General features: G+C 50.2%; 9 protein-coding genes across 9 annotated transcripts; 5 read left to right on the top strand and 4 right to left on the bottom strand.

Annotated features, from left to right (window-relative positions):
* Positions 1 to 16: 16 nt before the first annotated feature.
* Positions 17 to 2,440, bottom strand: Pmar_PMAR006399 (hypothetical protein; the record flags this gene model as incomplete). Its single annotated transcript, XM_002786937.1, has 11 exons — positions 17 to 116; positions 160 to 271; positions 362 to 467; positions 832 to 1,084; positions 1,133 to 1,232; positions 1,283 to 1,402; positions 1,455 to 1,549; positions 1,595 to 1,707; positions 1,756 to 1,877; positions 2,216 to 2,285; positions 2,390 to 2,440. 11 exons carry the CDS (start codon positions 2,438 to 2,440, stop codon positions 17 to 19), a joined length of 1,242 nt encoding a protein of 413 aa, XP_002786983.1.
* Positions 2,441 to 4,475: 2,035 nt separating this feature from the next.
* Positions 4,476 to 5,585, top strand: Pmar_PMAR006398 (Transmembrane protein, putative; the record flags this gene model as incomplete). The annotated part of the gene is made up of 1 exon (XM_002786936.1): positions 4,476 to 5,585. The coding sequence occupies one exon, from the start codon at positions 4,476 to 4,478 to the stop codon at positions 5,583 to 5,585; it is 1,110 nt and encodes a 369-aa protein (XP_002786982.1).
* Positions 5,586 to 6,299: 714 nt separating this feature from the next.
* Pmar_PMAR006397 (eukaryotic translation initiation factor 3 p42 subunit, putative) lies at positions 6,300 to 7,599 on the top strand. The gene is made up of 8 exons (XM_002786935.1): positions 6,300 to 6,399; positions 6,464 to 6,587; positions 6,638 to 6,815; positions 6,861 to 6,959; positions 7,001 to 7,107; positions 7,152 to 7,237; positions 7,287 to 7,386; positions 7,437 to 7,599. The coding sequence occupies exons 1-8, from the start codon at positions 6,306 to 6,308 to the stop codon at positions 7,510 to 7,512; spliced, it is 864 nt and encodes a 287-aa protein (XP_002786981.1). The 5' UTR covers positions 6,300 to 6,305; the 3' UTR covers positions 7,513 to 7,599.
* A 545-nt stretch (positions 7,600 to 8,144) lies between these two features.
* On the top strand, positions 8,145 to 8,525 carry Pmar_PMAR006396 (conserved hypothetical protein). Its single transcript, XM_002786934.1, has 2 exons — positions 8,145 to 8,310; positions 8,355 to 8,525. The coding sequence occupies exons 1-2, from the start codon at positions 8,197 to 8,199 to the stop codon at positions 8,460 to 8,462; spliced, it is 222 nt and encodes a 73-aa protein (XP_002786980.1). The 5' UTR covers positions 8,145 to 8,196; the 3' UTR covers positions 8,463 to 8,525.
* Positions 8,526 to 8,908: 383 nt separating this feature from the next.
* Pmar_PMAR006395 (hypothetical protein) lies at positions 8,909 to 9,307 on the bottom strand (the record flags this gene model as incomplete). Its single annotated transcript, XM_002786933.1, has 1 exon — positions 8,909 to 9,307. The coding sequence occupies one exon, from the start codon at positions 9,305 to 9,307 to the stop codon at positions 8,909 to 8,911; it is 399 nt and encodes a 132-aa protein (XP_002786979.1).
* Positions 9,308 to 9,443: 136 nt separating this feature from the next.
* On the top strand, positions 9,444 to 9,629 carry Pmar_PMAR006394 (hypothetical protein; the record flags this gene model as incomplete). The annotated part of the gene is made up of 1 exon (XM_002786932.1): positions 9,444 to 9,629. A coding segment is annotated over one exon (186 nt), but the record flags the coding sequence as incomplete, so codon positions are not given.
* A 3,693-nt stretch (positions 9,630 to 13,322) lies between these two features.
* Pmar_PMAR006393 (Phosphoribosylamine--glycine ligase, putative) lies at positions 13,323 to 15,199 on the bottom strand. Its single transcript, XM_002786931.1, has one exon. The coding sequence runs from the start codon at positions 15,175 to 15,177 to the stop codon at positions 13,468 to 13,470; it is 1,710 nt and encodes a 569-aa protein (XP_002786977.1). The 5' UTR covers positions 15,178 to 15,199; the 3' UTR covers positions 13,323 to 13,467.
* A 391-nt stretch (positions 15,200 to 15,590) lies between these two features.
* Pmar_PMAR006392 (hypothetical protein) lies at positions 15,591 to 18,253 on the top strand. Its single transcript, XM_002786930.1, has 11 exons — positions 15,591 to 15,851; positions 15,892 to 15,979; positions 16,025 to 16,210; positions 16,258 to 16,421; positions 16,609 to 16,797; positions 16,845 to 16,976; positions 17,019 to 17,203; positions 17,247 to 17,349; positions 17,393 to 17,482; positions 17,534 to 17,716; positions 17,760 to 18,253. The coding sequence occupies exons 1-11, from the start codon at positions 15,604 to 15,606 to the stop codon at positions 17,887 to 17,889; spliced, it is 1,698 nt and encodes a 565-aa protein (XP_002786976.1). The 5' UTR covers positions 15,591 to 15,603; the 3' UTR covers positions 17,890 to 18,253.
* Positions 18,254 to 18,502: 249 nt separating this feature from the next.
* On the bottom strand, positions 18,503 to 19,063 carry Pmar_PMAR006391 (hypothetical protein; the record flags this gene model as incomplete). Its single annotated transcript, XM_002786929.1, has 1 exon — positions 18,503 to 19,063. The coding sequence occupies one exon, from the start codon at positions 19,061 to 19,063 to the stop codon at positions 18,503 to 18,505; it is 561 nt and encodes a 186-aa protein (XP_002786975.1).
* Positions 19,064 to 19,609: the final 546 nt, after the last annotated feature.

Below are 19,609 nucleotides of genomic sequence, written 5' to 3'. Positions count from 1 at the left end.
GAAAGCCGCCTCTGAATTAGGTCTCGGCCATGAAGCAAAGGCCTGGCTTAGCCCAAGACAACTCCTCCTGAAGCCTCGAAGTCTCAGTTCTCGAAGGATGATCAGTAAGGCGGTACCTGGACCGCAACTATCTCCTCCGACCCACCGCTGGGTGCTTACCCGAAAGTCACCCATACTTGCCGCGCCGCACCCGTCTTCTCCTCGCATCCGAACGCTGTATTCGGGAACCGCTCCCACAGCTGAAACGGCGGACACTCTAACGGTACTCTGACTGAGCGAGGATGCCTCGAGTCGTAATAAAAAGGACATCCTGAACACTCGTGTGTCGACTTAGGCAGCCTGGATAACGGCAAGGTCTCACCCTGGCGCGCCTCTAGTTGCTGAGGAGACACGCAAACGGCACCACCGAGGCCTTGCCGCTCAAAGTGTGGAAGCTGGGCATGGGAGCGGACACGAGTTGCATCTACCTGCAGAATATAACCTCTCTTTCACTGAAGCTATTCAAGAGCTAACAAGCAGAGGGGCCTACTAGGCTCGACATGACACAAATACAAGACTTTGTAACCATCCCGCACACTTTGTAACGGACCCGCGAAAGCAGCTATAACCAGCCGCTTCTCAAACTCGTCGATCAGCTACAGTTACCGAAAGCGTCCAGTAGCTACAGTTGGTAGGTATAAATTGAAAAGACAACGGAAATGACCATTGCCAAAGTGGATGCATATTCTAGAAGTCCATCAACACAGATATAATAAAGCTAGCAATAACACTTAAAGATAGTAGACTATACTCTACATAATCCAATAAGCCAGTGACTATCCCATCTCCTACCGTTATATAGTCCCAATAGCGGGCCAAGAGTCGTGTGCCGAGCCACTCCATAACAACACGGACTCCTTCCTTAACCTGGTGGAGTTCTGCTTCACAATGAACAGGACCGCAAAGCAGTACTGTCTCATCGTCAACATGCCAGGGTTGCTGCGCCATTTTCACTAGTATTCGGAATGACAGCGCGCTGTCCGGATCCAGGCCCCTCTCCGAGGCGTATTCTACTGAGAAGTCGATGATGTCCTGCAAGGCCGACCTGAACCAGAGTAGGGTCCCACTCGAGCAAGGAGCACCCCTTCCTCACCGAACCGCCGGTAGTGTCGGGGGAATCAGACTCCTTATAGCAATAGGACGGGAAAAATCTATGATGTACTTGTTGCACTCGACCATCTGACCCACCACATCTAACAAAGTGACAAGCAAAGCTTTAGATCATCGACTTGAGAATCCATACTCCTTTTCGTGTTCCTAGGTTCTCCTCGGAAAAATAGATGTCCCCGTTTCGGCTTCTGCCTTATGTTAATATCATGCCCGAACTTTCCCGTATGGCCGGTCTCCTCAGGACTTGGCAGTTCTGAGTCCAGCAATAAGATCAACGACAACGACGCCCGAGTGTTCCATCATACGTAATATGTCCTGCCTTATCTCAGTATCTACATCCCTCCTAGCGACGCCCCATTCGGCCACTACACTCTCGGCCAGAAAGCAGTCATTTAGATACCTACTGCCAATACTACTGCCTTCAACCCAAATCCCACATTACTACAGCTGGTAGATCGATTCACTGCTGGGCCCTGGAACTTGGTAGATGCACCAAGGCAGTGGCGGAGGATTCCTTATGTAGCCGAGTTTTTCCGACTTGTTCAATCGTCTATAAGCCTACGATGAGCCCATCAACCTCGGTCGTTTCTCAGACAAACTACATACCCAATCCTTGCCGTGAAAATGAGCACGCTCCATAGCCTCATTTATCATCTTCTGCACAACTGGATCCGGATCAAAAGAGCCGAAGAGATCAAACAAGGGTTCCCAAGTCGGACGATATGGACCTATGTACCGACTCATATTCTCTCACCCACAGAGTAGTCGATCTCAAGCTCCCTAGCATATAATAAAATGTCGAAAACTCCTAAAAATCCAAGACCATCGTCGCTATTGTATCAGATAGTTTTGGTAGCTGCCTCGATATGAAGCGGGAAGCTCCGACCTCCCGTGGCCAGCAGCATAGCACGTGGGTCGGTTTCGCCTGGTTGAACATACACAAGCTCTCTACTCGACCTGTTTCGAGGTTTGCGCCAAAAATACTCCTGTACTACCCGACTGCTCAAGGCAAAACTTGCGCCCGAAAACGTCCAAGCAGAGAATTCCCACTCTGCTCCTAACTTACCATTCATCTCGCTGGGAGACCACGCCACCAAGACGTAGACCGGTGCTTTGAACTCGAGTATACCGAGTACCTCATAAAAATCCACTGGATGGACCTCTATATAGTCGCAAGTCATCACAAATGAGCTCAGGCTAGAGTAGTGGCGCAAGGGAAACTGTATAGGATTAGCACTACCATTCCCTCTGTTAGAGACTCTTCATCGTCCTCTCTAGGGCGGGTTGCCATTCAGGTTATCGTTGTCAATGTAGCAGTCGAGAGGAGGAAGGACTGGTCGAGGCCATGCCAAGATGTCCCCAGGAGAGGCCAGTGCAAGCGCCAAAATTGATATTACAACTCGATCCATTACTTGTGTTTTGAAACCATTCACGTGACGAAAGTTACTGTACTATCACCCCAAGCAGCGAGGATCATGCCCATCACGTTTCACCAGTCCGCTCTTCCCCAACACGACCCTTCTGACATTCCATAGGGTCTGCCTTCGTCGCAGATCTACTACCATCCAGGTCATTATCACTGATCATCTGATAGCATACGGTTTGTGCCGTTGAACACGACCTCAGTACTCATCTAATCGCAAGACTCACCACCTTCACCCCGGACATTAGCCTTACTCCTCTAACGCTAACCAGAACCTTTCCTTCCGCGATGCGCACCATCCTTATGGTAGATGAGTGCTTACCATGCGGAATAACTTGGTTTTAATTCACGTTAAAATAACCAAATTCAATGTCGTAGCAGAGGAGTTGGGTGATCTTTACAACTCCTCCTTTAGAAATGATAGCCATTCTTGCGTCTACAGCTTGGGCATTAGATACTTCACTGGAATAGAGGTCATTCGCCAGCGGAGCACAAACCGCGTGACGTCAAATCATGATGAGTTGGTCAACAGCGCTCGCCTTGCGCGCGACAACGCACAGCGAATGATTTTGTTCGTGTAGCTGCCAATTCCGTGCTCAAAATTTAACATTGGTAATGACGCTACTGTAAATCGAATGCTACTGGTGGTCGCCGTGTTAGGTTGAGGTACAGTCCTAAGAGGGAGAGGACAATTTGTGACGAGGTCGATGCTACCTGCGTATCTGGATACAGTATCCCCCGTCATCATCATCATCTTCTCATTCCATACGGAGCACTCGTTGATTGGATACTAGCCTAGACGGACGCGACATGCGGATGCGTGCTAGCCAGAACCTATTGGGCATCTGAGGTACGACTCCCCGACTCTGAGCTGCGGTCTATCATAACTTAAAGACATCTATCTCACCTCCAATGGGTTGAATTTCACGGCGTGGGGCCGCTATGCCAGTCCAAGATTGCACATGCATGATGGCGCAGGCATAGCCGAAGTGGCTCAATTTCTCATGGAATGTGGGTATCAGCTCCCCCTACCAAATTTGATAGTACCAATAAAACCGATTCATTTCAAGGGCAGATATGCCAACACCGGTGGGTCCCATCACGCCTATGCGGTGAGAAGAAACTCTGAGGCGTATCCCACAGCAACTGAGAATAACCACATCGAGCTGTGGCATAGCCGCCCCACCGGAGAGTTGAGTACGCCAGGTGCATGAGGAAGGACACTACTTTCATTCCAGCAGTGTTACGGACCAGAAGTGAAGATCTCCCTAGGACATTCACGATGACTTAACCGGCCACGCATCCACGGGATGTGTTCAAGTCGTTTGTACCACTAAGATTGAGCTCACCTTACAGCTTTATCATGTTCGATCTTACAGAATCACCGTGCTACTCTTAGTGAAGGTCCTTAAAGATCTGTAAATCGCTCTGAGAAAATCATCGCGGAGTTGATTCGGAAGCAACTCGGGGAGATCAAGCGAGGTGTCGGTGTACTAGTCTCAGTATCAACACCACTATTTGCGTTATGGGTAATAGGCTAGGCTTCCTCGCATGTGTGGGGAAACTACGGATGCTGCAACGCGGTACTATCGGTTTTGCAACTTGGAGACCACCATCAAGGATGCATACTTCGCGAGACAGTGTCTCGCGAAGTCGCATGTCTCGGAGTCTCGGTGTCTCAGGGTCTCGGAGACACTAGCTGGGATTGTAACACAGCGCGACCACCCGAGAATCTCGAAGACTTAGTACACCATGATAATCGTAAGTGACTTTGCGTGTTCCCTCTTGAAGATCTGATCCGAGTTGTCATATTCGAAGGGGTCTATACATCTGTGCATCTCACTATTTATCGCTCATATATCAGGTTAGCTCCCTGCTGACGCTCATCCCTTGCGTTACTACCATGTCTGTTACCAAACTAGATGTTATCTCGTCGGAGGAGTCTACAGCCGAGTCTACAGCAACACTGTCCGATACCGACCCTGAGGATCCTGTTCAAGCCGATCTCAAGGGAATAATACCGTCAGCTTCGCCAATTTTAGGAGGTTTCCTCTGCATGATTGGAGTGTTCTTCTTTTCACTCATGCAGCTCTGTGCCTACATGGCCTCCGAAGAGTTCTCTGGCTCAGAGATCACACTGGTGCGATCGGTGATTCAGACAATTATCGCCGCCTTCTTCGCCCTACTTGTACAAGTGAACCCCATCGGTCCCCCAGGGTGCCGCCTCATTTGCTTTATAAGAGGTCTCGTGGGCGCTCTAGCAAACCTATTGCTGCTCTACGCGGTAGCTCGCATGCCGATGGCAAACGCCAACGCGATCTTCTTCACCAATCCCGTGTTCACTGCGGTGTATTCTGCTCTCATTCTCAAACAGAGGGTATCCTTCGTTGAAGTCGTTGCTCTTTTTGTCGGCCTCACCGGGTCTGTATTTGTTGTTCGCCCGAGTTTCGTTTTCGACTCCTCGATAACTGTTGAAGAATCCCAGACGGATCTGAGTGCCCTCATTGTCACAATTGCAGGAGCGGCCACCTCTGGTATGGTTCCTATTATCGTTTACTTCATCGGTTCTTCAGTCCATTACGTTTGCCTGGTCTTCTCCTTTGGTGTCTGCGGAACATTTGAGAGTGCTGCAAGCCTCGCTCTCGGCTTGGATGCTCTCACACTTCCCTCCGTTGCTAGCACTGGTTACAGCTGCAGCATTTTTATGATCGGTACGGGAATTTTCGGTACCCTTTCGCAGTTCTTTTACAATAGATCCCTTCAACTTGAGAAACCTCAGAACTGTGCCATTCTGTTCCAGGCCAATGTCGCCTTCACATTTCTATGGCAAGCTTTAGCCAATCCTGATGAGATCAGTTTGCTCAGTGTAGTCGGATCTCTCATGATAGTGTGCTCGAGCTCGGCTATTCTTGGAGCAAAGATTGCTTCATCGAGCGGCATCAGCGAACCGAATCACGACTTGCCGGCAAAGAGCTTAAAGGTTTCCGTCAGCGCGCGTGTACCCAAGGAATGACAATAGCAGCGAAATAGTGATACGCCGTAAATTACGGCCCGTAATACAGCCCCTGTGTAGGAGCTGTCTCCTTCTTCATGACTAGCATGTATCATTGGGTGTCCATGATGATCCAGTTGTTGAGTATACGGAAGAGCTAATTTCATACTGGATTTTGCGATATCCTAGATGACAACCGATGCCGGTTCGTCTCAGTCCCCAACAAGCTTGTCGGCCTCGTTCTGTTCGGAGAAATCAATTTAGAACACATCTGCCTTCTGCAGTGTTATCAGAGCCACACCGCCTTGCATGATCCTGGGATTTGCCTGGGAGTGTCTACCACATTCGTACACTCTCTAACCCAACTCCATTTACATCAAGGAAAAATACGTTGTGTCGAACTGATGGTCAGCGCTACGGGTAGTGCCTCGAAGATCGTTCGAGCCGTAAGGTTACATCGCACTCTCGGCTTAGTTGTAGATTTATTTTCCGATCTCCCCCCTCCCTGACGATGTGGTGTGGTACCTCCCGTTACGTTAAGGCTGACCCCACCACTTTGGCCAGGACGTCACGTGTATAGCGTCGTCCTCTAGCCCACGACCCGACGCCGGGGGGGGGGGGGAACATGCGAAGATTGTTGATGTTCATGGATGAAACCGCTCAGCTCTATCGATTAGAATGGCGAGCGCGATAATCATTTGACTACTGTGAAGTAGCAACACATCAATCATCAGTGGCGGTATGGCTTCAGTAATGACAACCGGGCGATGGGCTGATGAGGATCCCGTATCACCAAGCAACCGGGAGGTGCCATCCACCACCGAGACGGATATTGGTAAGCATCCGTACCTAGTTTGTATCATACCAAGACGGACCTAGGATATCCCGCTTGCCTTTAGATCCCGAGACTGGTCTCAAGACCATAACCGAGTACCAAGAGCGGGACGGTGCTGTATATAAGGTGACGAGGGTCGTCAAGGTCACCACTGTACGAGTGACTTGCAGCAAGGCTGAGTCAGAAAGGTAGTAGTGGTGATGGGGTGGTGTAGGGAGGGCAGAGATGATACTATCAGACGGAGACATTGGACTCCCTTTGGAAAGGCTGTGGAGATGAATAAAAATAATACCTTTGCGAATCGTACCGAAGATGAGATCAATCTGGAGCCCAGCAAGCTTACTGGTGCCAGCGCTGCTGCTGAGGATGAGACTGGTGCCGATCAGGAGAAATTCTGGACGGCGAGTGTGGACCAAGTAGTAGTAGGGGAAGGAACCAAGTTGGCCTATGGTCGGTCGTAGGTCCTCGGTCTCAACAAGAAGAAGGTTAGCGTATGGACTAAGTTCCGTGGTGAGAGTGAAGGAGAGGCCGACGGCGAAGCTGAGAAGGAGGCGATTCCGGTAGTACCATTCGATGCGTACTATAGCAGTGACCACTGTAGCTCCGTACTCACACGACTGGCCGCTATGTGCCACCCAACCAGCGTGGTCTTGGTGGTGGTGCTAGACCATTCGACCAACAGAAGGACAGAGATGAGCACACTTTGCGGTAGGACTACACTTCACCATTCGAGGCCTTCATGCGTTTTATAGTGTCTCTAACCTTTCTGAAGATGTTGGTGATGGTGACCTTCAGCAGCTCTTCTCTACCGCTGGCCGTGTGCAGAGGATCTATCTTGGTAAGTTGGGGCTCGCATGCTCATCCTACTACTAGAAGGCTTTTGCCAGCCCGCAACCCCGAGACTGGGCTCTCCAAGGGCTTCGCTTTCGTCACGTACTACAACAAGAAGGATGCTGAGAAGGCTTTGGAAAAGCTCAACGGACACGGGTAGAGGACCTCTGTTGCGCTACTTTGATTTACCAGGAATTGTGACTCAGTTACGATAACCTTATCCTTAAGCTCGACTGGGCCAAGCCTGCTCAGCCGAGGGGAGACCGTCCGCCACGTCGCTAGACGAAAGGTCAGCTACTGCTGTTGGTTGGTGCCTAGTTTAGGAGGTGCTATGTCGTTAATATTACAAGCCAACAGGAGTCTTGGAGTACTGTTCCTTTCCATCACGTGGGGAGTTGAGTTGGAAATTGCCTAATCATGGCCATGTACTGAGTGGTTACTCCTGCTTCCCATCGTGACTGCACCTGTACGATAGTAGGCTCTCCGAAGGCCTCGAGAGCTTCACTGCTTGTATGGGAGTTAACCGTTCGTTGCATTCACGGTATTACGATAGCGCTGTATACGCCTCGCTGAGTCGTATAGTCTGGCGTCAATTATATGATAGGTAGTAATGTATGCAACTTTCGGCTGTGAGAGCCATTGGAGACGCCATAGAACTGAGAGTGACTACTCTGACTGGGTAGGTGACTGAAGTCACTAGTAATGAAGTAGAACACTGAGGTGTTGAGCGGGACCTATGCACATATTACCTGAGCATGGCCGACTGAGGTTGGTAGGCTTTCTTCTTCCTGGATTAGGCTGCATGATAGCCACGGCTTGTCTTATCCGTATCTCTATCACTGAGTATGATTCTAGCTTCTCCTTTATCACGCTGGGGCATTGGGTTATGAAATGGTCGAGGAGTGGTAAGCCGGTTGCATCTAGTTGCTACCGCAGCTCGAGAAGCTGTGTTAACGCTGGTTGAAGATGATGGCTGCTAACAGGCCTAAGGTCACTCGTAATGTTACTGTGTGTACCATGATGCCGCTACGGCGGTGCATAGAGAATCATATGGGGGATATTAGTCAGTGTGTGAAGGAGGTATGCTGCGGCGGAGTAGGCCAACAGTAGAGGGTTTTTGTCAGGTTCGAGACTTCGAACGAACATGCAATAAGCGGAAGCACTATGTACATGATCGTGATGGCCTCGATGACTGCAGGAGTGGTCTCTACGGCTCTAAGCAGACAGTTTGAGTGCCTCTTTGTTGGGCTCATGTAGCAGTTACTAAAGCGAGAGAAGAGTTTTTCGTGATGATCATGGTGATGGTCTTGTGTTGGGAAGTCACATAGAATGCGGAGATCGGAGTGTTCGGTGCGAGTGGTGATCTCTAATGTGACTTAACATCCTATGCGTGAGTGAACTGGACAGCAGTCACCCAACGAAGTGTTCGCTTACCTACGCGTGATTTCGTTAGTTTGGCTATCGCTATGGTACGACGATGAGCCTTGCCAAAGACACGTACTCTAGACGACGCTGGTATCTGTTGGCCTACTTGGGCTCACTGGTCATAGGCTATCTCTATCTCTACTATACCGAGTCGCGCGAAGACCTGTTCATTTCGGGACCGCAAGATGGTCATCAACTGTCACTAGCATCCACCACGTGGGAGTGTTACAACTCGACCTCGATTCACCTTGCCTCACAAGGGTCTGATCTCTCTTCGTTCGAAGCGGGTGTAGGCCGACCCTATGTTGTTGATCTGGGCTTCGCTCATGGTCTTGGACACAAGCTGGAGTTGCAGATGCTGACCATGGTAGCGGGTCTCCGTGGGAGGGGTCGTTTCCTTGGTGCACTGTGGAGGGCTGAAGGCGGCAGTGGCGAGCATACTGATATGCTTACAGCTGCGCCGCTGTTGGCCCGACTGTGGGGCGGCAACATAACAGATGATACCGCCATTGAGTTGAAGAAGGCTGTGAAGTATTCGCCCTCGAAAGACGGCTCTTGTCCACGCAGAAGTGCTGGCAAGAGGGTGCAGGGCGAGAAGGGGATCGCTGGCAACACGCTGGATCAGGTGGCTTCCTTCTTGGGCACGGGTCATGGCCTCGTTGTGATCTGTCCCTGGTTCGACAAGAACACTGGGGGAACTCCGTCGTCGAGTGAAGAGCTGGTGGTGCGAGAATGGCTACGATCCCGTATTATAAGCGCAGGCAAAGGCAGCACGTTGTTCGTGGGAGGCACTGATGACATTCTCATTGCTGTCCACATAAGACGCGGGGATCTACTCGATCGTCAGCAACACCGTATGACTCGCAACCACTTCTTCGCGAAAACCGTTGCGCATCTACTCACCCAACTTGCGCCTGATAGCTCAGCTCAGGTCGTTGTTGTTAGTGAGAGCTGGCGAGAAGGCGATCACGAGTGTAGTCGAGAGAAGAAGCTTTGCAACCACTTAGGCCAATCAGTGGACTTCGAGGTCTCTCTACGGAAGCAAGTCGCTGATCTCGGTCGCGACTTTACTGGCAGGTGGCGAGTCAGTGTCTATCTCGACGCGGACACAGCGCGGTCCTTCCTCACATTGGTCGCGGCAGATTTGGTGGTTCTGTCGAATAGTGGCTTTAGTGCGTGGGCCGGGCTATTGAGCACAGGTATTGTCCTCTACCCCGCTGATGCCAAGGCCCAAAGTGTCATGCGGCGCATGGCTTTCGAAGCCGTCAGCTCCATACCTGTCCGTTTGACAGATGCATGGGACCAAGAAAGTGTGGCGGGGGAGTGGTCGCGGTATCAGAAATGCCCGGCCAGGCATCGGATTCGTGATGCAGTTGTGAGATGACGAGCATGTAACATGTATCATTCACTGACTGTCTTCACACTGATCATCTCTATGTTGGCCTCGAGTTGCATGAGAGAAAACTAGTGGTCTTGCATGTCCCTCCCATTACGCTGTCAATGATGATAACAACTTGAAACTGCCCTTCACGATCACCTAGTAACGCTACGTAGCCAACGAGTACATATACCAATTAGAAAGTCCTAGTGCTTTGCTCGATGTGGTCTCTGTGAGAGCTTGCAAGGCAGGTCTATATGGTTTCAATGGAAGTTTCTCTTTATAAGAATCTCGAGGGTAAGCTATCTCTAATGTATGGAAACTCAGCTATTACACATGTGAACAAAAAACAACAACGCATGAAACAGATAGTGAATCACAGAGCGAATGTTGAAACCCATCTACCAGCAACGGACAGAAATGTCGCGATAGTCACCACGTCATGAACCACTCTTGCTGCCGTTCTTGGGTATGATGTCTTTCACCTTGTGGTAAAGTGGTGGCGACAGTAGCTTCTTCAGAGGGTAGGAGACGAGCCTGCAAGACCATGGATGGTGGTACGAGGTAGTAGCAACGACAGCGATGATGATGATGATGATAAACCTCACCCTTCTGTCGTCTCGCAGACGACTTTATCTCCGGACACTTTCCGTATTTGTTTGATCATAGTGGCATCATTCAGATCGGTTGGTGATCTGAGGAATCTCTCGGCGACCTCTTCCGTGAGCCGTGGTCTAGGATATTGTAGAAGCCAGCAAGTCTCAGGGCCTGCCTTTGGTGGGGTAGTGCTCATACTAACATCAACCTACCAACTGCAGTGATAGTGTCCGATACAAATCCATCATCAACTCGGAACCCCTTTGACCGAATTGATCAGCTTCCGAATGCCGACAGCGGCCACCTAATGAGGGACCGATTGTACCCTATCGAGTGTAGTGAAGCAAGGACCCAACCGGAGCAGTAACCTCCGTGATGAATGTCCGAATCCAAACTACATTATTTACAGGTCAATATTTTGCCTGAATTACCAACACTCTCCCCATTTCTTAAAAAAAAATGTTCTTCCTAACTTTTTACCGACTGATTTCAATGAATTACCCAAAATTTTAATGAAAAATAGATATTTTCGGAACGAAGACACAGACCAGTAACCGATCCGATCCTATTTTCTCAACGCAAGCCGCAATTCACGAATACCTCAGAATCACGAGATTACTCCCCGTCTTGTGTGAACTCGATTGCCTCTGACGCTCCTTCTCAGTTCTCTCCGACAATACATATTCACACTAGTTTCATCTCAGTACAGTACGAGTCATAACTGTACGCTTACATGCGTAGTACTCATTGCATTGGGCGCAACATAGAGGACGTGTAACCACGCTGCGATTGCTCGTGGTGAATGCGGTTTTTTTTTCAAAAGAATTTGGTAAAATACAAGAAAATCGGGCAAAAGATCAAATTAACATGGAAAAGCTGTAGACACGGATTCGATTTTTCTCCTCCGTTACAATACACTCATCAGAGGATAGTCAAAGAGTGGAGGCGCCATCATTCCATTGCTGTAGGTTCCCGTATGAAGAACCACACAGAAGCGAAGCCCATAGTTCCTCGATAATAAGACTACTCCTATTCCACACATTCGAGCCAGGATCCATGCTCTGCAGCTGGTAGGGGGTGACTTGCATTCATGATCCGCTCGGGACTCCCCAATGGAATGAGAGCTCATTATAACCCAAACGATGGCGATGATACCAAGGTAACACTAGAGATTAGTATGATCACCTTCATTAAATGTCTAAGCTCTACCGTAACTAACCATTCAAAGTAGCATCCATCGCTCCCAGGTCATTGATGATCGTGTATCTCTATTTCAGATTTGGCGCCCACAACTCAACATGAATGCTCACGATTCGCGCGAGAGTCGGAAGGACGCATGACTCTCTCGATAGAGCCAGGCTCCAATTACACCACGGCTTCTCGCCCAAGTGATCGCAGCAATACCGTTCCAACTCGAAAATGTCTGTGGCAATTATGCAATGTTGTGTAATCGATTACTGGCCGCGCGCGAGCTACGTCTTCCGGCGCAAGATGGCCAAGATGGGGGGGCAGGGGTCCCAAGTACTGCTGAGCACGCATGAGCATGTGGTTGCGTCGTTAACACCGGAAACAAGTGCATCATCTGTTAGTTCCAAATAACATCAACAACACCCAAGGTCTATTCCGTCACCACTTCCCTCACCAACTGTACCAGAAGCTATGAGAAGTCAGGGTTCCAACTCAGGGGATAGGAGCAGCTCGGTCACCATTGATGATGCCGCATTGCATTGTTGTCAGCTGCTTGGATGGGTCTCAGATCAGATGGCTCCGCTCTTCCCGCTAGGCCTATGTTAAGTATCTTCAGCGGAAGGTCTCTTAGCATGGAGGTTGATCAGGACTTCCTGGAGAGGGTGCAGCAGGAGCACCTCCAGGTGCGGCGTTTCTGTATGTAGCCGATTTTGCGTTTGACGATAACTCAGTGCACACTTCGTATATCAGAACCATTCGTACTGCGTTAGAAAGAGATCTTCCAAATGGTACCTGTTTTATTCATCAACTGTCACGCGCCACGAAATTACAAGAGGTGGGTCTTTTTTGCACCATACTGCAGTCCTATCGCGTGGGGCGGCTATGCCATATCCCCAAAGACACGCCCTGTTTCAATCGATTTCACAGGATCTCGCGATAGAATAATCGACTCCGTCTGTACGATCAAAGTAACTTCAATTTCGACGAATTGCGGGAATCAATTCGGCTACAGTGAGGCCGATCCCGCCTGGGGCAGATATGCCACGGCAGAACTCTGGCGGTTTGGCTGCTGCCGCTGTTAGTGAGGCCGATCCCGCCTGGGGCAGATATGCCACGGCAGAACTCTGGCGGTTTGGCTGCTGCCGCTGTTAGTGAGGCCGATCCCGCCTGGGGCAGATATGCCACGGCAGAACTCTGGTGGTTTGGCTGCTGCCGCTGTTAGTGAGGCCGATCCCGCCTGGGGCAGATATGCCACGGCAGAACTCTGGCGGTTTGGCTGCTGCCGCTGTTGGTGAGGCCGATCCCGCCTGGGGCAGATATGCCACGGCAGAACTCGAGCGGATTGGCTGCTGCCGTTTTCTAAAGGCGACGTTTAATCTCATGCCTCAAAATGGTGTACTGTGGAAATATCGGGAATAATCCCACCTGGTAACGAATAGCATGATCAATGTTTGATTGATGAGATAGGGCTCGGAGGTAACTATCAACGCAAGATTAGCAAACGGAGTGGAAAGGGATGGGTCGTCCTTAAGACGAGATAGATAGAGATAGCTATTTCATAGGCGAGGATTCAAATTACAAGAATTCAAACCCCGCTGACTATGAAAAAAAATTTGGTAGCCACCTTGGCTCGTCAACTTGGTAGAAACTTACATATGAGACAAGCATTCCGCAGCTATTTCCGAGCTCAAGCTCTGAATCAAATCCTTAGCCTTGTGCCCGTCTCTAAGAGATACGACAACTTCAGCGATCCAGCTAGGCATCCCTTCCTCTGGTCCCACGAGAGTTTCTCCATCGTGGACGAGAGCACTCAACTGGACGACAGCAGGTATATCACGGAACTTGTCCAAAAACTCGATGTTGCCTACAACCCCAGATTTGGGAGCTCCAACAAAAGCATATGCAATGCACATACCAGTGGGCTCTATTGGCGGTCTCGAGGGGATGCCAACCGTCATGAGGAGCTGTTCAACGACTAGGTCGACGCCGCTGACGTGCTTGTGGATGAGTCTAGTGGGGCCACCACCCATTCTGGCATTGACTTCAATCAAACGAGGCCCTCGACTGGTGAACTTCCCTTCAACATGGAAAACCCCGTTCTTGAATCCAATAGCAGTGACAGCATCCTGAGCCATTTTCTTCAACCCTTCCACCTTGTCCTCAGGGAGGAGAGAAGGTAGAGCCGCCCAGGTCTCAGCAAAATAAGGCTCAACAGTCGGACCATTGTCGATGACATAGCAAAATCTGCACACGCCATCGCTGAACAAACAGTCCACATCAACCTCATCGCCGTCCAGGAATTCCTCGAGCATCATGTCAAGAGCAATGACGCGTTCAGCATTGATACCGTCACCATCGATCACGTCAGAGATGGTCGAATCTGTACGAACCCTGGTAACTCGTTCCAGTGCGCCGGCCTTAACCCTGAGACCAGCCATGAGGTGAACGAGATCAGCATAGGTACGTTTGAGATCGTCCATGTCCGCAACCTTCTGAACACCAAGAGAGGCGGCTCCGGCAATGGGTTTGAGTACAGCAGGGAACCCGACATGCTCAGCAGCTTGGTCCAGCTGGCTGGGATCGGTAATGAGGAAGTTCTTGATAGACGGTAGTCCCTTAGCGGTCATTATTGCGCGTGTCTTGTGCTTATCACGAGCAATATCAACGTATTCGACTGAAGGACCAGGGAGGCCTAAAGCCTCGGCCAGCCTAGCAGCCATGGGCACGGCGAGCTCGATGAAGGTGCAGACGCCGTCGACGGGGCCCACGAGGGGGTCGTCCTTCAACGATTTGATAGCGTCCAAAGCTTGATGGAAAAGGACTTCATTATCAGCGGCGAAGTCGATAGGAATGAACTTTGCGATGATCTGCTCATCGACCATCTCCTGGGCCCACGAGTCCTCGTCGTCGATGACAACAACTTTCACTCCAAGTTCAGCTGCTCTGTGGTAAATGAATTTCTTACCCTTGTAACCAGCGCAGAACATAGCGACAGTCGCTCCGCGTAGTAACTGCTGTCGTAAAGCTTGACCTTCCTCTCCATCGTGCTCGAGGAGTTCACGAGGAATCTGTTTGATCATTTGGAACGTGGCCGTTGGAGCCAAATCGGCGGCCACTTTCCTGCGTTCTTCGGCAGTCATGGCATCGGGTAAGCTCGACGTTTTAAGAAACATATCAGCCATGAAAGGCGTAGACAGATCAAGGTTGAGTTGACCATCTTCGACGACCTCTAAGCACATGCCGTCCAGAGAGGAGACGCTCGGGGGTCGCTGACGAGGCATGGCTAGCGGCGACTGCCACGATCCCTCGTTCGGCCTATTGTTGGCGACTTCAAGGGCTTCGTCAAAACTGAGGGTCATGATGAGAGTAAAATTGGCAACTGCTCAAGGAGTATGCTTAAAGCTCCTAGAGTGACCTCACCCTAGAGGAAGCTTTCGTGTGACGCCGATAATGGCGGAGCGAAGCGCAAGTTGTATTTATCCGCCCTTTAATCTCGTAGGAGGCGCTCACCCGTTGCGTTGCGAGCCGTTTCATCCTTGAAAAGTTGAAGATGCTCGCTCAAAGAAGACTTTTGAAGTAGGTCCCTTGTTCTTCGTCAACATTGCCGTTGGCACATAGAGTCTATTCTACGAGGCTTAGGAAGTTGAGTAGTTGATACAAGACGTAATGGAATTATTCGAAGCCACTCAACAACGTTATGAATATGTACGGCATCAACGTTGTGGTGGTTGGCATCAGGAGTGTGGGGGCATCACTTCAATGGCACCAGTTTCAAAGATTTCACAATGGCAGCATCAGCAACCAAGCATCGACGGTCTCAGCATAGCGCTCCGTCGCCTTCCGTTTGCTTCGACTCAGACGATCTCGAGGCGGACAGTCCAGACAGGCATGAGAGAGTCACTCCTCCGATCCACAAGGTCGGCCTTCGTGCATCCCCACGCCGTTCCTCGCCCAGAAAGCCTGGTCAGCATCGAAGTCGACGCTCCTATAGAGGAGCCAGTGACCTTGGGGCGAGCAGCCCTCCTAGATCGAGGTATTGTAAGCATATTACTCTGAGAGAAGTTGAATGGCAGGTTTATGGTTGAGGACTGTGTCGGCACCTATAGTAGCAAACCTACATGCATGCCTCGAGGGTTCTACTACGAAGGAGCTCTAGGCCAGGTACTGGTGCTGTAGCTGCTATATACTCCTATTGGAAGTCCTCAGGGATCGTATGGTTGTGTGGTAGCAGCCAGACGGTCTTCGGATGGCTCGCCAGTGGCCCTGAAGATATTCTCAAATACCTCTCACGTCATTCCGCCGAGTACAAGCGACCCTGACTGGTCCACTCTGAGGGAGCTGAGAGTTCTCCGCCTCTTGCCTCAGTGTGACCTTATTGTATCACCTTTTGAGGTGGGAAGGTCTTCTACTGCCATACCACTCCATGAGTTCTTCGTCAGGTGGTACGATGTGGTCCCGGCGACCGTACATTGTGCCTCGTCTCGGAGATGATGGGGGAGTCTCTGGAGTCGTACACCTACTACGTCTACAATGAATGCTACTCCCCTCACTCTGCAGCAACAGCAGCCTCCTCTCCCAGTGGCAATGGCGATTATGGGACGATGTAGTACTTAGGAATGGGGACTTTTCTGAATTCCTCTTACTGTGTTGCCTCGATTACGTTGAAATGCGGTTGCAGCAGCGGAGTTCATCGGTCTAGTGCTATTTTATCATCTCATCGAGCATCTCGCTTTTGATAACTGATAGGATACCACATCACAGGTGGGTGCATGTCTGTCCTCCTCGATCAGCGGGAGCCCCTCCCTCCTGAGTGCCTTCAACCACTGCGCGGTCCGATGGATAGCTCAGCTCCTCTGCGCCTTACAGTTCCTCCACGACTGTGGAGTGGGCCATCGTGATGTGAAATGTGCCAATATACTTCTACCCATAGGAGCTGCTGGAACGATAGAGAGAGCAAGCTCAGTGAAACGGCTACGAGTGTAAGCAGAACTAAAGTACATGTAGGGATCTATGACTCTCGTGATAGGCCTATGGTCAAGTTATGCGACTTCGGGTTGGCTCGGCCATACGTACGTCAGAAAAGCAAAGTCCGGACCCCCAACGGGAGACGGCGGGACACAGCGCCTGAGAGACTCCACAGGGCATCGGACTATGGCGGGTATTGGTGGCACTGTCCCGTCGAGGGGATATGCTGGGATAGGTACACACAGCATGTGGGGACTCCGGTGTGTTTGGCACCGGAGGTCCTGTGCTGGTCGAAGTACTATAGTTTGGCTGAAGCTGATTTGTGGAGTCTAGCTGCTGACGTCATAGCACGGCTCGTATCGGGGCCTTGGACCAGCGGCCTTTTTGCGGAAGACTACGGTGGTATCGACTATATCGAGGGTAGATGGGCTCATATCGAATATCAGAAATTGATGTATATCAGGGAGTAATGTAGACAATCTTCACGATCAAGATGGGTGGATACTGCGCCGTATAGCCTCTATCATAGGCAGACCCACTGATAGAGAGCTCAAGGCAGTTTGCAGGTGCGGTCGACGGGGGACGACTTTGGCATGTTGTTCTGTTCAGGAACGTAGCCTATCGCCGGGTGCTTGAAAGCCAGTACTTTGCGGACCTTCCGGAACCCTCAGCGGATGAGCCCGATTCGGGATTACGAGAGTAGCTGGGACAGCATTCGCGGGGTAATTGACTTGTGGTGGTGGTTTACAGGTTGTATGAGTCTAGCTGTCCTGCTGGTTACAGTCTACTACGTAGCATACTGCGATGGGACCCAGCAGATCGAGCCACGCTACAGGACGCGATGGCTAGTGAGTACTTCTATGCGATGGGAGAGGACGAATGGCCTGCTTGTGATTGGAGAGCTGAGAAACTACAGGACTCGCAGGAGTTTGAGTAAGCTGAGACGTTACTGAAGTGTCAGAGTCTATTCGGTCAGTTATGAAACAGGCGAGTGTTGGGATAGTCTAGCTCTGGAATCGGAGATGGCGTGGGAGGTGGAAGCATGGCAACGCACGGCGGCGAATTGCCAGATAAATCCTCGCGGGCGAACTCGAAAGAGTTATTGAGCAAACCAGCGAAGCGGTGGTGCTCGTGAAACGTTATGATTTCGAAGCTCAAGTGCGGGTTTAAGGTGTATCTGGGAAAACTGCTCTTACCAGTGTTGGTGGTAAGTGTCTTTCACTCGGTATCATGGCTCTTTTTCCAGGAGGAGCGATCATCATTATTATACAGTACTCGATACCATTGCAGTCATACAAATGACGCCTCATATTTTCTTAATTTTTTCAACATTTCGATCTGCTTCTCAATTCAGTATGCATTATTATTATCATTCTCATATCGAACGCAGAACAAGTCACCAACACCGCCACCATCGGATCATCGCTATTGAGTGTTGCAGTACATTAACACATTCGATCGATGCGTTATTAGTGTATTAGTTTCATATCAATGTGTGTTAGTGTGTTGTGTATAGTATCACATCCACACCCCATTGAGACTATAATAGTGAGGATGTAAAACTAGAACAAAACTCAACGGTGCAAGATACTCGTAGGAAAAGGGCAAGCAGAATATCAGTTCATCAAGAGAACGTTCTGGCTTACCGTCAGCTCGAGAAACGACACTGCACAACAGGCAGCGAGAAAAACGAAAATGGAAGAGTTATCAGACTGCTACTTAGTTCTTGCACTGATCAGGGGACAAGCTGAGATTGAGCACACCAGCCATATCAACCTGGAAGACGTTGGTGTTAGCGTTATAGCTGCACTTCATAAACTCCGACAACTGCTGCGTGTTCATGCCCAAAGATTCGGCTAGCTTGATGAGATCAGAATTGTTCCAGTCGGGCTCGACAGTAGTGCAGTCAGACTCCATAGTGTAACCGATGTTTTCGGCGTTGATCATACCAGCAACGTCGAGATCGAACGAGTCATCGTGGAGCTCGACACTAGCAGGCATGCCCATAGCAGAGCCACAGTACTCACCCTCCGGCTTCTTGCAGTTGGAACCAGAGCTACCAGTAGTCGTCTGGGAAGGCGACTTGGTGGTCTGTTGATCATTGTTAGAGGAGGTAGTGGTAGCACTCTCAGACGGGGTGTTGGGCTCCATGAACTTGGTGGTCGCCTGAGGGGCGATGGTAGTCGCAGCAGGAGCGGCAGTAGTGGTGCCATCATCATCGCTGCATCCGGTGAGGGAGACGGCAATGACCGCACTAGCAATGACAGTGATGAACTTCATGTCGCGTGAGATAGAAACTAGGGAGAAAAGTAGACTTTTTTCTGCTAGGGAGGTAGCTTAGCCCGGGACAAGCTTTGTGATGTACTTGTCTCTTGTGTGGTTACGGACCGTAACTCACGGCCACTCGAAACCTGTGACGAGCACAGCGTCTGTCTACGGATCGTGTCATGCAGCAGCGCTTTAGTGATTTACCCAGTGAGATAAAACTACACTGAATATAATTGCAGGAGAATGCCTTACAAGGCCAGATTGTACTTAGCCGACGTAGACTATCTTCATCATGAGCTCAGCTAAGGGATTTCTTAGCCGACGTAGACTATCTCCATCATAAGCTTAGCTAAGGGATTACTTAGCCGACGTAGACTATCTCCATCATAAGCTTAGCTAAGGGATTACTTAGCCGACGTAGACTATCTCCATCATAAGCTTAGCTAAGGGATTACTTAGCCGACGTAGACTATCTTCATCATAAGCTCAGCTAAGGGATTGCTCAGCCGACGTAGACTATCTTCATCATAAGCTTAGCTGAACGATTTCTTAGACAGA

This window comes from Perkinsus marinus, assembly GCF_000006405.1.
Source record: "Perkinsus marinus ATCC 50983 genomic scaffold scf_1104296930488, whole genome shotgun sequence".
NCBI classification, from domain to species: Eukaryota; Perkinsozoa; order Perkinsida; family Perkinsidae; genus Perkinsus; species Perkinsus marinus.
Note: the sequence above shows the minus strand (reverse complement) of the source record. Positions and strands in the feature narration are given on the sequence as shown.

What these genes read in the sequence shown, in the direction of transcription:
- Pmar_PMAR006392 (XM_002786930.1), top strand. Translation starts at nt 15,604, where the DNA reads ATGGCAGCATCAGCAACCAAGCATCGACGGTCTCAGCATAGCGCTCCG. An exon ending in TGGTATCGACTATATCGAGG is followed by an intron (nt 17,204 to 17,246) that starts GTAGATGGGCTC and finishes GATGTATATCAG; the next exon opens with GGAGTAATGTAGACAATCTT. An exon ending in CAGGACTCGCAGGAGTTTGA is followed by an intron (nt 17,717 to 17,759) that starts GTAAGCTGAGAC and finishes CTATTCGGTCAG; the next exon opens with TTATGAAACAGGCGAGTGTT.
- Pmar_PMAR006397 (XM_002786935.1), top strand. Translation starts at nt 6,306, where the DNA reads ATGGCTTCAGTAATGACAACCGGGCGATGGGCTGATGAGGATCCCGTA. An exon ending in AGCAAGGCTGAGTCAGAAAG is followed by an intron (nt 6,588 to 6,637) that starts GTAGTAGTGGTG and finishes TGATACTATCAG; the next exon opens with ACGGAGACATTGGACTCCCT. An exon ending in CTGAGAAGGAGGCGATTCCG is followed by an intron (nt 6,960 to 7,000) that starts GTAGTACCATTC and finishes TGACCACTGTAG; the next exon opens with CTCCGTACTCACACGACTGG.
- Pmar_PMAR006393 (XM_002786931.1), bottom strand. Translation starts at nt 15,177, where the DNA reads ATGACCCTCAGTTTTGACGAAGCCCTTGAAGTCGCCAACAATAGGCCG.
- Pmar_PMAR006396 (XM_002786934.1), top strand. Translation starts at nt 8,197, where the DNA reads ATGATGGCTGCTAACAGGCCTAAGGTCACTCGTAATGTTACTGTGTGT. An exon ending in TTAGTCAGTGTGTGAAGGAG is followed by an intron (nt 8,311 to 8,354) that starts GTATGCTGCGGC and finishes GGTTTTTGTCAG; the next exon opens with GTTCGAGACTTCGAACGAAC.